The following is a 16,874-nucleotide window of genomic DNA, read 5'->3' on the forward strand; positions in this document are numbered from 1 at the left end:
ACAGATTATAGGAATGGAAGTACCAGGAAACATTAGTAAACTCGCTAAGCCAGAAATCAGTGACTCAGGTTTAGATCAACAAAAACCTACAAACTGTACCTGGGGAGAGCAGAGACAACCAGGGAATGGAGGGACACTGGAGTGATTCCTAGCTCTTTGAAAATAAAAAAAAGACTGTGGGATCTCTTTCCTCAAAGAGTCGGGAAAAAAAGACAAAGCTAAACTCGTGGCTTGCCTTACCTTAAGCAGTTTCTGGACAGTATCAAAGCTTTGCAGAGCCAGCTGTAAACGTGAAAAAGTGAGAAGTGATGAGCAAAATCCCGCCCTTCCTTTTCATTTATTTTTAAAAATTTAGACAGTGTGAAGTGATAAGGAGGCAACCTAGGACCTCAAGCCAGGATTTAAAAAGTCCTATGCACAGTATCTCCTTGGGAAATACATCTTGTTCTCAGGCCGATGCTGAAACCTGTCAGTCTGGAGAGTCTATTTCTTGGACAGACGCAAACACAGTGTTCTGGGCTCCCTCTGCTGGCTCAAATTCCCAGAGTACCGTGCAGACAGGTACCGTCTATGGTACATAAAGATGGAAGAAAATGAAGCAGAGGTGACCTGAATCTGGCTCCCTCTGGAAAGAGAGAACGTAGTATGTGTGAAGGGGTATGGTGATGCAACAGGCTAGCCTTGGGGTCACTGCTGTAGAGGTGACATGACTATTTCCTAATGTTGGGGCAGAGCAGCAGCTAAAGACAGAGATGATCATTTCCCAAGTTTATTAAGGGGGGCAGAAATAACACAGAAACCAACAAGCCCAGTGGAAATCAGAGAAAGAGAAAATAAACTCAGGTTACAGCCATTAACAACCATCAACAAAGCCTCTACTTAATCCCTTTATCCAAGAAAGATACACAGTTTCCATGTGTTTAGTATTCATGAAGCATCCCAGGGAAGCCGCGAGGTTGCTGCTGTAAAAATTTAAATAGCTCCATGCCTGCTCCTTCACTGGATGGAGCTGAAACAGGGCACTGCAGGATATACAAAAGGCTGGGCTGAAACCTCCATCGCCGAGATCTGTTCTCTGCAAGGAAGTGATTGGCATTTGATACAGGAAACACACATCCTGATCTGCAATTGCCTCCACAGGCAAATAAAATAAACTGGATAGAAGAGATTTCCACCAAGAAAGAAGGAAAATATCAAAAAGCTTAACTTTCAGAAACAAGTAAAAATTAAAAAAAAAAAAAAAAAAGGTTCATTTTTAGGTCAACTGCTTTTAATTTTCCATTAAGTTGTAAAAGAAAAAAAAAAAGGTACAAAAATGCAATTATTTTAATTCCTTTTAAAAGAAATCTATAATGTCATTAGTTTTTAGATAATAGAAAAACACTTCTCCAAAACCAAAAACTTCTGGTTTCTAAGACTACTCAAATTTTTCTTCTTGTGAGGAACCAGAGGATGGTTCCCTGGCAAAGGAAAAGAGTGTGGTGGTTGGTGCAGTAGGGAGAAAAAGTCAAAACACTTGAATCTTATTCAATGATATTGCTGAAAGAACTTGCTTATTAGCACACATCCCGAAAGTGGGACTGCTTACCTCTCTTGTTGGCACTAGTATCAGAGCGTAGGGGCCATCACCACGCTGTTGAACAGAAGGAAAGAAACGCCATGAGTTGAATGAACACAGGTCATAGCAATCTGGAGATGTTAAGGGTAGCCACTTGTAAACATAGGAGCAGTCTTCTTAAAGAAAGTGATAAGACGGTCCACTGTGCCTGTGCTCAGTCGCTCAGTGTGTCTGACTCTCTGCGACCCCGTGGACTGTAGCCCGCCAGGCTCCTCTGTCCATGGGATTCTCCAGGCAAGAGTACTGGAGTGGGTTGCCATTTTCTTCTCCAGGGGATCCTCCCAACCCAGGGGTCGAACCCAGGTCTCCCTGGGATTCTATATAGTCTGAGCCACCAAGGAAGCCCATTATCATGGAACAATGATCTAGAAGTCCTGACCCATGCAATCAGACAAAGAAATATGCATGAATCTGGAAAGTAGGAGGTAAAGTTGTCATTATTAGATGATATTTTATCCTAAAGAAAAAAAAAGCTTAAGAAAGCACTTGAAAATCTATTACAGAAAGACAATTCAGTCAACTAGCTGAATGTAAAATTAATATATAAAAATCAATAACCTTCCAGTGCAGAAAGTTAGATGGAACCATGTTTAGGAATAGCAAAAAAAAAAAAACAAAACGCAACATAAAAAACTACACTTCACAAAAATACAATAAAAAAATGTTAAATACCTCTGAGGAACATAAAATAAAATTTAAATAAATGATTCCTGGATAAGAAGATTCAATATTATTAATAAGCTAATCTCCCTAAATCAATCCATAAATATAATACAATTCTAATAAAAATGTCATGAACATGCATATTTATGCATATATAAAATGTCACAAATATACATAAACATGCATATAAAAAATAATATACATAACCAGATAAGCTGATTTCAAAGTTCATATGGAAAAACAAATGTGCAGGAATAATCAAGATATTTCTGAACATCAAGTGTTAAAACAACTTAAATCTGTAGTAGTTTTTTAAAAATTGATGCTAGCACATAAGAGATTATAATAGCAAATACAGTCCAGAATTAAATCAAATACATATAAAAAGTCAGGAAATACACTAAGGGGCAATTTATATCAGCAATGAAAAGATGAACAATTTAAATGCCCTTTTAAAACTAAGCTAGAAAAATAAAGTTGGAGTTGAGTTGGCCTTTTTACAGATGACATAAAACTCAGAAACTATCAAACATGAAGAATTTTATTACACAAAAAATTGAAAATTTCACAATGAAAAAGTAATACCTAAACAAAATTGAATCAAATAACATGGGGAAAAACATGCCATACATAAGAGAAAGGACCATTTATTAGTTTATAAAGGTTTGTAATTCAACTAAATATAAAAAAAAAAAACCATCAACTCAAACAGAAAAATGGAGAAGGACATAACAGTTAATTTATGGAAATAATAACTCAAAATATGACTTTTAAACATGTGAAAAGATGCTCAACTTTACTCCCAAGAGAAATTCAAATTAAAACTATGACACAATATTTTTCCCGTCAATGAGCAAAAATAAAACAGCGGACAGTGTTGATAAAGGCATAGGGACACAGAAACTCTTGTACACTGTTGGTGGGAATGAAAATTGGTATAACTCCTTTTAAGATCAATTTTGGCATTATCTACCAAATAAAAATACAAATTCCATTTATAAGAATTTCTCAAAAAGATTCATAAGTGTGTGTAAAGAAGTTGTTTAATTGCTTTGTAGCAAAATGTTGACTACAACATGAGTTCCATCAATGAGGGAATGACTCAATAATTTATGGTACAAACATATAGTGGAATACTAGAAGGCCATAAAAAAAAAAAAAAGGTCAACACAGTAATGATAAGAAACCATCCCCAAAACATATTAAGTGAAAAAAAGCAAGGCACAATCATGCATAGCAAGCAACCATTTCTGTATCAAACAGACAAAAACTTCAGCCAAAGTGGGGGGAACTATGCATACTCAGACTTACTTTACACGCAAAGAATATCCCTGGGAGGATAAACAAGCAGCTGCTGATAAGGACCACACTATCCTGAGAGCTGTGCCATCTGGGCCAAGGGGCAGTAGGACAACTCACTGATCACTGTATGTTCTCTGGTACTCTTCAAGAAATTTTTTTAGCATGGGCTTCCCTGGTGGCTCAGAGGATAAAGCGTCTGCCTGCAGTGCAGGAGACCCGGGTTCAATCCCTGGGTTGGGAAGATCCCCTGGAGAAGGAAATGGCAACCCACTCCGGTATTCTTGCCTGGAGAATCCCATGGACAGAGGAGCCTGGCTGGCTATAGTCCACGGGGTCGCAAAGAGTTGGACACGACTGAGCGAATTCACTTTCACTTTCACTTTCTATACATTATATCCATAAATAACAGTAACAATGATAGAAGAAAACAAAGTAATCTGAAAAGAGCCCAGTGGTGCCCTGCATCTCCAAAGTGCTGGGACACAGGGGAGGAACCAAAACTCTGTTAGGGAACTTCCCTGGTGGTCCAGTGCCTAGGGCTTCACCTTCCAATGCAGGGGGTGTGGGTTCGATCCCTGGTCAGGGAACTAAGACCCCACATGCCTCGCAGCCGAAGAATCAAAAGAGAAAGCAGAAGAAATATTGTAACAAATTCAATAAAGGCTTTAAAAAAATGGTCCACATCAAAAAAAAAAAAAAAAACACTTGGGAAAAAAAAACCACATTAGTGTAGAGGCTAAGCACAGATTTAGTGGCAAATTAAATTACAAGGATGGTTTTCATGTTTTGCATATTTACCCACAAGGAGAAAAAGATTTGGAATTCAAACTAGGGGTGTCTGTACTCAACATCTTTGCAAGACGGCACTGAAGCCCGGGCGGGGAACAGTAAACATGTTAGTACAACGGTATCAACACCGCAGCGTTAGAGATTCTGACATTTCAAAAGGTGTTACTACACAGAGAAGAAGAAAGAACAATCGGTTCCTCGAAAGGCAGAAGGGAGTGAGGAAGGATGGATGGGATGTTAAAAAAAAAAGAGAGCCCAGGGAGCTGAAAGCATGGAATCACAGAAAATTGGTCCATTCTCATCCCATCACTACAGTAACTGACGACTCTGCTGGGTGCCTTGAATTTGCTGCTCCCTCCAGACGGGTTTTTAAGAGGCCGGATCCGTTTACATTGAACCGAAAGGGCCTATACTGAATGTTACTTGAAATAAATTTGGGCTTGGAAAACCGTTTCTACAGAATACTTCCATCTTTAATAGAATGAGCTGTTATTGATATTAAAAAAATACTTGAGTAAACAAAAGCAATGACATACACGGCTGGTTAATGCTCGGGGAAGCAGGGCTCCACTCTGCTGGTGCAACACCTTCCTTAATCCTGGCAACCCCAGGACACAGGCTCCCCGTGATTCCCCCTGGGGCATACAGGGATGGAATGATGTGCTCAACGTCTCACTCAGACCCAGGTTCTGAGCAGAGCCCCACCACGCTGTCCGCTCTAGGAACACAATTACATCTCTGCTGTCCTTAGTTCACGGGTCCAGGAAATGAGTCAGCTGCGCTAGAACTGTGGGACCCACGCCAACTCAGATATACGCCCAAACCCTGCAACTTTCCAAGACGGAAAAAAACCTCCACTGTCTACAGACGTTTTCCTAGAGTATCTAAAGGGCTGAGACTTTACCACACTGACCTAATAATTCATATTTCTTCTTTAACCTGTACCAGGTACAATGTGAAAGCCCTTGTATGAATCCCAGCACTCCGAAGTACCCAGTGGAAGGAAACACCAGTCATCCACAGGAAACAGAATTCTCACTAATCCACCTCAGAGAAAACCAGTATTAGTTTGAAAAGTGTCTTTCTCATCTCTGAGTGTGCACGTACATATGTATGTGCATATACACCACCATCAGTTATGAAACTGGACTCTCATTATACACACTGCTTTGTAACCTCCCTTTATTAACACAGCAAGAATGCCTATCAAGTTCACAAAGAGGAACTGAAGAAAATATCGCTTCCAATAACTACATAAGGTTCTGTCACTTGAATGATTGTGTAGGATTTGTTTTATTGACTTAAAATCATCTAAATAAAGTTTAAATAAATTTGAACATGTTCATTCTGAAATAATTTCGGGCTTACACAAAACTACACAAATAGTTCAAGTAACTCCCTTATCCCCTCCTCCCAGCTTCCTTATATGACATTGATTCTCAAAATCATTATGTTAAGATCTTATGGAAAAATCTGAACAAAACTTTGGGCCAACCTGATACACTGGAAATTAACAGATTCAATATTATCAGTTAATCTATAGACCTTATTCAAATTTTGTTAACTGATTTTCTAACGCCTTTTTCCAGACTCAGATCCAATTCAGGGCCACACACAGCACTCAGCTGTCATGTTTTTTTCATCTCCTTTACTCTGGGGTAGAGCTTTAGTATATCTTTATCTTCTGTGACCTTAATACTTTTGAAGAGTACTTGGCAGTTGCTGTGTAGAATGTCTTTTGACTTGGCTTTATTTGATGTTTGTGATCAAATTAGAATTGTGCAATTTTGGCAAGAAAACCAGAGAAGGACTTCCTTTGTGGCTCAGTGGTAAAGAATCCAGCTGCCAGTGACCCTGGAAGATCCTACATGCCACGGAGCAACTAAGCCTCCGCACCATGAATACTGAGCCCGTGCTCAGAGCCTGGGAGCTGCAACTACGGAAGCCTCACACTACACCTAGAGAGCAGCCCCACCTACTGCAACTAGAGAACAGCCTGTGGTAACAATGGAGACCCAGCACAACCAAAAACAAACAAACAAACAGCAAAAATATAGGAAAATTAAAAAGAAAGAAATATATACATGAAAGAAAACCAGGGAAGTACAATTTTATCCTTCATACCCCTAGCAGGAGACCTATGAGGTCAACACAACCCAGCAGTGGTGAGGTCCCCCGTGACCACGTGGCTGAGGTGGTGACAGCCAGGCTCCCCACCATAAGGCTACCATTGTTTCCTCTATTTCCTGGAAAGATAACTTGAGTGTGTAAATATCCCATTTTCATCACACTTTAATCCACTCACTCTCGCATCTCTGATGATTCCTGCCTGAAGCAGTATCACTGCTTGCTACATGATGATGTCCTATACGAATTCACCGGAATTCTACTGTAAGGAAGGGCTTCCCCTTGTCCCATCTGTTTAGCCAATAATTCATTTGTTTCAGTTTGGACTCAGGGTATTTGTTTTAGTCTGTGGACAGGAACCCAACACTATCATCATTTATTTTGTCACTGCAATAACAGGAAGCCTCGACACACATCCAATCCTGCGTGCCCAAACCAAAGAAAAAAGTGACCAACCAGCTCTTCTCATCTGCCTGTGAACTACTCCACTTCCTCCTCTCAACTCAGAATAACCAGGGTGTATTCGTGAGATTCCAAGTTGGGTTCTGAGATGATACTGATGCCCATGGAACATGGCACTCACGTGGCCTCCTCAGGATCCGTGCCAAGGAATCCGCGCCTAGTTCTGGCCCCTCTGGCCCAGGTGCTAAGTGGGGCCCTCTTTCACAACTGAAGAGAGGTCCAAGAAAATACGAAACATAAGGTGGCCCCACTGTCACACTCACTAATGGGGTGCTTATTTTCACTTCTACTATTCATGCCAAATCCCTGTTTTTAATACAATGCTAACCTTTTCTGGTAAGAAGAGCTTGGCCTCTGGAGCCAAAGAGAATGGAGGCAGAGACCCAACTTCAGATTCACTCCCCACATGGCCTTAGAATAGTATTTAACTTCAAGTCTCCTTGTGTTTTTTTTTTTTCAAATTGAGGTAACAGTAATTCCTTCCAATTCAGTGCGATTAGGGCAGTTAGCAAGCCAAGAAGATAACCTGAGCAAAGCATACAGCACCATGTCTGCCACATAGGTAGCATCTTACAAATGTTCCCTAGTAGACCTGCTAGAATGACTGTTACAGTTGTCTATTATTCGTTCTATTTTTTATTCTATCCCCCACTCTGGGCACAATCTTTAGATGTAACATGCTTATACAGTAAATGAATTCAACAGAGACAGGAAAACAAAGCTAAGTGAAAAGATTTTACTGCTCTGGTTCAGTTTGATGGTTTCATATGCACCATGAACAATAACAGAAAAAATGCACTTTCTTTTGTTTTTTGGCCTTGTCGAGCAGCTTGTAGGATATTCGTTCTCCAACTAGGGACTGAACCCAGGCCCTTGGCAGTGAAACTCCAAGTCCTAACCATTGGACCGCCAGGGAACTCCCAGAAAGACAGCCTTCCTACTCACCTGTATTTTGGATTGCATTGCTTGAAGAGACTGGACCACAGGGATGCAATAGGCAAGAGTTTTACCTTTTAAAACAGGACAAGAGGAATTAAAACCAGAGTCTGAGGACGTCAGAAAACCAAAGACAGTAAAGGAAACTGGCACCGCTCTGAAGTCTGGGGATAGGAAAAGTGCACTCACATTCAGGGGAAAACGGAAGGCACCTGTCTGTCACAGCTCTGCTCTGTGAATGCAGTGCTTCTAATAAGCCTGCAGCTTCGCTCCTTTAACGTCTAACAAAGAAGACAATGACACGCTCCCCAAATCTCACAGACACTCAGCTCAGTGAATGTCCCTAGGAACTAGAGAAGCTCCCCTCCCCGGGGTCACCCTCAACCTCTCAAAGGAGCTTCTGAAGGCAGAAGTGTCCTCTGTGGTGCTTTCTTGGTCAGGAGCCAGTTGGAAGCCCAGAGCCGGCCTCCAGAAACCAAGGAGAAACCACAGATGGCAAAACCCTTGGGCTTCCGCCCACCTGGACAGTGGCTGAGCAGGGGCGGAAAGGACAGCTGACCTGCTCTTACAGGCACAAAAGGTCAGAAAAGCCCTTCCAGACTGTTTTGGAACAAAACCAGTGTTTCGTGATTGAGCACAATAACTGGCATCTGATCAGTGCGTGCTCATGGGAAGAGTGCTTTAACACCAAAAAAAAAAAATTCATTGCCACTGGAGTGAAGATGGACGGCTCTAGCCATGGGTGGTGGGACCAGGTGGAGCCCTGGGAGGGGCGCTGAGAAATGACTGTGGAACCTGACTCCCTTCTGATCATTCCTGATCGTGGTCCCATTGATCATCCCCTTCCTTTCAGGGCTCTGATCAGAAGCAAGCACGGGCTCCCCTCCCCCCACCAAAGCAAGCAGCCACCACCATCAACAGACAGCTCACCACATGACCCTGGAGGAAGGGCAGAAATCAAGTGATGACTGACCTGAGCCCGTCTGGGATCGCACGAGGGCATCTCTGCCTTCCAGCAACACGGGGATGCTCTGCTTCTGAACGCTTGGGTCGCCCGAAAGAAAGAGCACATGCTTACCTACGATGTACTTACTACCTGCCCAGGTTTACAGGCAGAGACACAAGCTCCACAGAATGCAACTGCCCCAGGCTCTATGTCACCTTGGAGGCCCCCTGAACAGTCATGGGAAGGGCTGAGAAACCCTTGATGGTCAGAAGGGCAAAACCCTAAATTTTTGGAACTTTTGGGGCTGAAAAAGTTGAGGCAGCCCAGAGATTGGCTGGTATGCTACACTGATTAAAAAGAAAAATGCGACCAGCATGATGGCAAGCTGGAGCCACCACAAAGCATATCACGTTATCTTCTGAACCAGGGAATACGAAGCAGTAAGACGTCATGGAAAGAGTCCCAAGCAGAGGAGAGAAACGGGGACTTGTGAGCCCCGCAGACAGCCAGGAATTGCTGCTCATTCTCTAGAAAACCAAATACGACTGCCACAGACACGGTAAGATGTGTGTCCAGGGGTGTATTCAAAAACAAACAACTAAAATGCCTAGGTCTTACTGCACAGTATAGGGAACTAACGTCCTGTGATAAACTACAATGGAAAAGAACATGAAAAAGAATATACATATATATAATTGCATCACTCTGCTGTAACAGCAGAAATTAAGACACTATAAATGAATTCTATTTCAATAAAATTAAAAAAAAACTGAAAGGATATGGAAATCACATTTGATTGCTAACACTGAACAAATCAGTAACAAAGGGGCTCATTTTTTGATACTTTTACTAACAGTTCCAAGTGACGGGCGACACTGAAACGTGCATGAGCACACATACTCAAGGCTGGTGGTGGGGGTGGGGAGCGGGGGTCATTTTTGCTCCAGACCTCTCCCTCCCACTACTCCATTTCCATTCTCCAGGAGTTGTCACTACCATTTAAAATCTTTTTTCAGCATCCCATTACATCCAACCAAGTATTCACAGCTGACTCTACTTCTTACTACTAAGAAATGACAAGATAAATTTTGTATTTTAGACAAATTATTTTCGGGCAGCACAGACCACAGTGGCATCCCACGCAGACCACCTCTGGACGAGAGACCTCTATAAGAGTTTAGAGCTGAGGGTGGCAGGGATGGAGACCCAGTCCCATGTACTGTGTGGGGAAGCCGAGTGGTTACCAAGCCCTCAGGGGTTAATAACCTAGCATTGCTCTCTAAGCCAAGACATGAGTTTGCTGTCCTCCAGGGACAATTCAGATTTTGCTTATACCCACTTAAATCCTGAAAAAATCAAGTGAGCCAGAACTCTTACCTGGTCATACTAGACATTTTTAAGACTGTATTTATCGTGGAAATCTAAGAGAAAAGACAAACAATAAATTAAATACTTTATATAATTTTTTTGGTATAAATACATTTAATGCAAATAAGGATGCAAAGAAGGGGAAAATACTGGGGTAAAAACTGATCATCACAATCCAATCAAGTTCCTCCAAACCAATTGTTCTCAACTAGGGGTGGTTCTGCACACTGCTTCCCTGCCAGCTTGCCCAGGACGTGTGGCAACATCTGGAGAAACTGCTGGCTGTTACAACTGGGGGGCGGGGATGCTCCTGGCAGTGGGTGAGCACAGGACCCGCCAAACATCCTACAACACGCGGGGCAGCCCGAGACACAGAGGCCCCATCTCCCAGTGCGCAGAGCGCCCAGATGCGGAAAGCCGCTGCGCTCTGCGCTGAGAACGCGAGCACAAGTAGCCTGCCCAGAAGAAGCAGCAGGTGAAGCCATGACCGTCTGAGCCAAGAAAAGCTGGACTTCCCAGAAGTGAATGTACTGTTCTCGCCTTATTCGTAAACACGCCCGGAACACTCACTCATGGCTGTCTGGGTTTCTTAAGTGTCCATGTTCTAAAAGACCCTTCTTCCTTCAGTTCTTTATAACTCCCTTGATAGCAAGACAACAATTCATCCCCCTCTCCTAGGGTCACTGTGATACTGGCCACCCAAAACAGTCTTGATGCGTCTTTATCCAGTAATATGAGGTGGTCTTCAAGTCAAGTAAGTGGAGTCCCAGTCCTAACGTGAGTTAGGTGAGCATAAAACAAAAAAAGGGGTGGGCTGGGGTAGGGGTGAGGACAGTGAACAGATTCCTAAGCTCACGTGAACTGTCCTGGAAAAGCGTCTTATCAATATGAGTTTAGGGTACCTGGAGCAGATATAACCCTTCTTTGATTTTTTTTTTTCCTTCCTAGAACTGTCACTTCACAGACATTCTGAATGAACAAACAGACCCTCAAAATCGAGACACCCAGAAAACAAGGAGGGATACTTACGAGATGTGGGTGGAGATCCAGGGCTTGAAAAGCATCTGAAGTGAACACCTTTTCTTGCACCTGCTTTACTACAGGTCTGCAAATAACGAACAAGATGCAGGCCATCAGTTTCAAGAGACAAAGAAAAGGGCAGAAGACACTTAATCCCTTTCGTTCCCGCAGGGCATCCGCCCCTGGCCATACCTGGGGAGTTCCGGGATCTCAGGGTTGTTTTTGAACAGCGATGAAGTCTTGGCGCCTGGCTTCTGCTCCTGGTCTCCGTCCCTCGCGCCGGCTGAGGGCTTCTTGGGAGAAAACGTCCTCTGTGCCTTCCCCTTCAGGGTCCTGCGAGTTTCTTTCGCGGCAGTTTTCTTGGCCGGGAGAAAAGAGGCTTTGCTCCTCCGTTTCGCTGGGGGAGCCTCGCTGGACGCCTGGCATTTTCTTTTGGTGGCTGCTGCTTGCTGCGTTGTTCCCAAAAGGAAAGAGCGACAAGAGATGCATCAGTCCATGAAGACAGACCTCAGAGTGAAGCCTGACTGCCCACAGAATTGCATCTCTCCCTGCAGAGATCATTACTCCCCATATGTCAAGCAAGTTTAGGGTATACAATCAGATTCTTAAACTCGGCCCTTTTTTCCCCCAAAGGGAAAAAAAAAAACCCCACAAATCTCAGCTGATACATCTACCAGAACTTACCCATCGTCTTAACCTCTACTTCCACCAAGATCATTGAGAGAGACATTTTTCAGGCTGAATGTTAACAACTGGAGTCTGTTTGCAGGGAAGGGAGGACCCACCTAGTGAAATGTGCAGCTAAGGCGATCCAAATTCCTAGGAATCCATTTACACGGCAAGCACGGGGAGGAGGAGCGAGGAATCTTGCCTCTCTCTACCGACAAAGCCCATCAGTTACTGCATGTGCCCAGGAAGCGGAAACCTTCATTACCACCTAGCCCTAGCGCTTGGATGGCTGTCATTCTCTGCCCTCATGCTGCTCCCCCAGATTCAGGGGGTTTGGAGACGATTCCTCCTCCCAGCTTCCATTCCAAATGAGAATTCTGCTCCATCCATCACCTCCATTGCAATTATTTCCAACACTTCTCGCCTTTCCATTCCCCATCTGATCACCGATTATGGGCTACAACACGAGATATTTTCTTGCCTGTTGCTTCTTATTTCCATAACATGAATGTTGTTAAATGCATGACGTCCAAACTTCCCCTAGGATAAGAATATCCAATTCCTCTATTTTCCTTGACCTTCTCATCCAATTTACATTACACATGAATATACAAATATCCCCTGAGTAGCTGGGGCTCACTATTCTGGAATTCTGGTTTCTCTTGGAACGTGCCATCTTCCTCCTGGCTTGAGATCAGGACTTCTGTGTGCTTTAGCTGTGACTGTCAGCTTCTGACTAACCCAGCATTAACAACAGTTCTCTGTTCCTGGCAACCCTAAGGGGACCTGTAGCTAATTCAATATATATAACTTCAAATATTTGGTATTAATATTTAGCATTGGTATTAACATTTAGTATTGATAATCTGCTTCGTTTTACAAATGTCACAAATTTATTTTTACAAAATCCTGAATTTTCAGACTAAAAAAGAGATGAAGTCAAGAATCAGGTCTCATTTGCAAGATGGGATGAAATGTGCAGATCTTGCTTGGTTTATAGAATCACAGGCTCCTGAAGCACAAAAAGGCCTAAAGGCCTCTCCCGCTGCGCATGCGTGGACCTCCCATCGCAGGAGCCCTGCCAGGCAGCCCTGCAGCTCCTGCCTGCACCTCCTCCTACTGTTCTCCACCCCGCGAGGCAGACTATTCTGTTCCCAACCAAATTCCAGGGGTCAGGAAGTTCTGTCTGACATTCAAGCAAAATCTGTTTCCTGGAAGATCCAAGTCCTAGTCTGCAGTTTGTTCTCGGCACCAACTCTTGTACACAACACTCCTGTTCACCACAGAATTCCATTTTTTTTCTCCTTCTTTGCACCAAATATTCCAAACACGACACAAACTTTAGACCCGTTATCATCCCGGTCATTCTTTATTTCCATGTCAACGTCTTTCTAAGTGTTTCAAGTTAAACACAGTATCAGGTGGGCTTTCCATTGCGCTCAGGCTAAAATGCAGAATGTGTGACCTGAGCTATGAAGAATCTGCCTTTGTCCAGCTCACCAGCCTCAGCTTTACTCTCTGCCATACTGGTCTTCCTTAAATTCTGAGGATGTCCCAAACTCCTTCTCTCCTCAGGGCCTGCTACATCCTCAGAGGAGCCTTTCCAGACTTCCTGCCTCCACCTACCAAACTCCTTGGCTCTCCTTGCACACTTCTCCTTTGTAGCACTCAGTGGAACAGTAAATACAGGGTGTCATTTGCTGTGTGATGTCTGTCTTTCCCATTAGATTGTTATAAGTGGACGAGCCTGTGCTGGATAGCACTGCATCCCCTGCACAGGACTGTGTCTGGCACAAAGTAAGTGCTCAATAAATACTTGTGGATGAATGAACAACACATCATGGAATGATCCTTTTCTGTACTCTGGACACTGTTCTACTTGTCAGTCCCCTTGGCCCCAGCATCCACAACATATTCATTACAAAAAACTGACCACTTAGTAACTGTCAAGTAGCTTGGTTCTAAAGGTACAAAGATCTGACAAGCCCATGAAGAAGTCAGAGACAAGTGGATGAGACAAAAGTGTAAGACTGCAAACCAAACCTGTATTTGTACTACAGAACAGATGTGGACAAAGCGTTCTAAGGGCACAAAACAAGAAGACTACCATGGCCCACGGCGAGGTGGAGGGAGGCAAAGATACAGAAATGCTTCATGGGGTGGCAGCTGAGCACAGAGGAGAAAAGATATACCTGGATCTCTTTAAAAATATGCAAGTCCTTGCGTCCGCTCCCCCACCTGCCTAATAAAGGGATATGGCAGACAACCTCCAGGGCCCATCCAGCCCTAACAGTCTTTGATATTAATAAGCATATTAAGTAGTTACTATGCACCAGCCAGTACGCTAAGTACTTACATGAGTGATGTCACTGGGCCATACAGTACTGGTGTTACCCCATCTTAAGGTAACAACACTGAGGTGGCGATGGGGGTGATCTGTCCCCGCATCACTGAGGGATCAAGGCTTTGCCCAAGCATAAATTCCACAGCCTAGTTTCTAAGAGTAATGCTGCAATACCATTTAGAAACTGTATCCTGTTTGGTTAGAAAACATCACGTGCAGTTTGACCCCTAGTTTGCTCTGCTTTTTTTCTAGAAGGACATACATCACAATGTTACCCAGAGTTATCTCTGAGTGTGGCAATTGTGGGCTTTTTTTAAAAAAAAATCTACTTTCCAAATTTCCTACAATAAATCTGTATATATATTTTTTTCTTTCTTTTCTTTTCTTTTTTTTTTTAAGGAAAAACATTCCATGTAGTGTTAGAGCATAATTTAAGCTGTCAAGGTCTTTCCAAGTACAGTAAATTAGCTACTCATGCCAAGTTCAGGCAAATTTGGTCAGCATACACAGAATTCTCATTCAAGACACAACAAATATGCAGACAAGGCCAACACAGACAGATAGCTGTTTAACAATATCCTTTTGATATAGTGGTTCAAGCAATCATAAAACCAGATATCTTACATTTACTTATTCAATCCACTCAATGAACTTTTAGTAAGTATTTTCTGTCTTGCATGTACTTGGTATAAGCACCTTAGTGACCTGATGGAGCAATTCTATCATCCAAAATGGAGTCAATATGATTTATAACCTTATACGAAGTCGAAATTACTGTTCCCATATTATAGGTAGGAAAAGTGAGGATCAGGGAGGTGAAGTAATTTCTTCAAGGTCACAGAGCCAGCATGTTGCAACGCTGGCATCTAATCCCAGGTCTGTCCTATTCCAAAGCCCCTGTGCCCAACTGGCTCTTTTGTACTTCCCTCCCCCTTCAGGATAGATGAAGCCACAACATGGCCCAGCCGAAGTTTTTACTCACAAGCCTCTAAACCCTAAACTTGATTACCACGAAAAAAGTCTAGACAATAACCCAGACAGTTGCTATGAACTGATGTAAACTCAAGGAACTTCAGCGGCACTACACTAGTTGAAAGGAACTGAACCGAACTTTGACAAATAATTTTTCAATGGCATTAAATGATGCTTTTTCGAGAAAACACACACATACGCACACTTTCCTTGGCAGCAAACTGTATCCTTCCTGGTCATTTAAGGGAACACGATTTTTCAACAGATTTTCTGTCCCATAGTCCTCCTCTTAGCTAGGAACTAAGTCAGCCATCCTAAAAACCAATTTTCTGCTCTGGTTTGGGCTAAATTTCAGGCATCTTTGTCTTTCTAACGAACATATTACATTGATGAGTTGTATTTTTCTTCCCCGCCCCTCCACCCCTTCATGGCGCATCGATGTATACCTCGGTTTCGAACACTCTTCAAATATCTAGTCTCCAGTCCTCATTCCCGAAACAAACTGACCCATAAGAGTGGCTGAGAGAAGATTAGAAGATGGGGCTGCTAAGGGACTCAACGCCCCGACAGTCCGTTTCTAACTTCGTGAGACAAGACTCTCATCCCCGCCTTCAACTAACAAGCGGCCCCCAGCCAGCTCCGCCCGCCTCCGCCCGCTCCGCTCCCGCTCCGAGCGCGTCTTTGCGGGCCGTGGTCGGCCCTTAAGACACGCGCGGCTCAGCGACTCCTCCGGGAGCTGCCCGATGTCTGACTTTTCCCCACCTCAACTCCGCGGAATTAATTCGAATCCCGACGGAGAAGGCCTGGACGGCAGCTTCCCTGCGCGCCGAGGCCCCACCTCCCCCCCCCCCCCCCCGGAGCGAATGCATCCAGAAAACCGGATCAGAACTCACCCGCCTCGCGTGGGCCGGGCGGGGTTTGGAGAAGGTCCTGAAGACGGCGGGCCGGGGCTCGGGGACCTGAGGAAGCACTCCGCTGGCGGCTGCCATGTCGACAGAGAGGCGCGTCCGGATCTCGCGAAATCCGGAGCGAGGCGCCGCGAGACCCCACGTGGGACGCGCGCGAGGACCCCGCTGTAGCTGTCCCGCCGAGTCCTGCGCGCCCGCGCGCGCTTTTTGGGGTCCCCCGCCCCCTTCACGAAGGGGCCCGCGCCACTAGCGGCCGGATCAGCGGCGCCCCGGGCCACAGGGCCGTCCCTCGTGGCGCGGCCTGTGCCGGGGGTGGGGGGGATGCCAAGTCACACGGAACCCCGGAGTTATTGCCCTTGATGTTCTTTTGAAATTCCTCTCAGGAAAGAGGAGAGGCGTGTCCCATCGAACCAACGCCTCCTCCTTTGACTCTCCTCAGCACTTTAGTTGCCAGGCGCCTGGGGCGGAGGTGGGGGGGACTCCCTGCCCCTCGCCCACCCGCGATCCGGCCCCACCACAGGGTGAGGTTTGTTTTTTTTTTTTTTAATTTTTTTTTTTACAGGCAGCGCCTTGGCCACCCGGCAGGGGCTGGGTTGCCTAGCAACGGCGGGGTCCTTCGTGGTTCGGCGGTGCTTCGGCCCTGAGGGGGGGAAACCACCGCTGAGGAAATCTGGGGGCCCGGCGGCGGCCGCGGTGCGGGAGGCGGCAACTGGACGGCGACGCGGGGCGGGGCGGAGCGGGGCGGGGAGG

General features: G+C 44.6%; 1 protein-coding gene across 2 annotated transcripts in view; it reads right to left on the reverse strand.

Annotated features, from left to right (window-relative positions):
• DDX31 (DEAD-box helicase 31) overlaps positions 1-16,626 on the reverse strand; it is a 72,988-nt gene extending 56,362 nt beyond the window's left edge. For both annotated transcript variants that reach the window (XM_040225455.1, XM_040225456.1), the window contains exons 1-8: positions 16,110-16,626; positions 11,424-11,680; positions 11,241-11,316; positions 10,221-10,264; positions 8,871-8,941; positions 7,907-7,971; positions 1,589-1,633; positions 241-282 (exon numbers count right to left, since the gene is read on the reverse strand). In XM_040225455.1, the coding sequence (XP_040081389.1) occupies positions 241-282; positions 1,589-1,633; positions 7,907-7,971; positions 8,871-8,941; positions 10,221-10,264; positions 11,241-11,316; positions 11,424-11,680; positions 16,110-16,205 (696 nt within the window). In that variant the 5' untranslated portion in view covers positions 16,206-16,626. The remainder of the gene's footprint in view (positions 1-240; positions 283-1,588; positions 1,634-7,906; positions 7,972-8,870; positions 8,942-10,220; positions 10,265-11,240; positions 11,317-11,423; positions 11,681-16,109) is intronic.
• Between the last annotated feature and the right edge of the window lie 248 nt (positions 16,627-16,874).

The sequence above is a fragment of the Oryx dammah genome, unplaced genomic scaffold (genome assembly GCF_014754425.2).
Source record: "Oryx dammah isolate SB20612 unplaced genomic scaffold, SCBI_Odam_1.1 HiC_scaffold_25, whole genome shotgun sequence".
Taxonomy (NCBI): Eukaryota; Metazoa; Chordata; class Mammalia; order Artiodactyla; family Bovidae; genus Oryx; species Oryx dammah.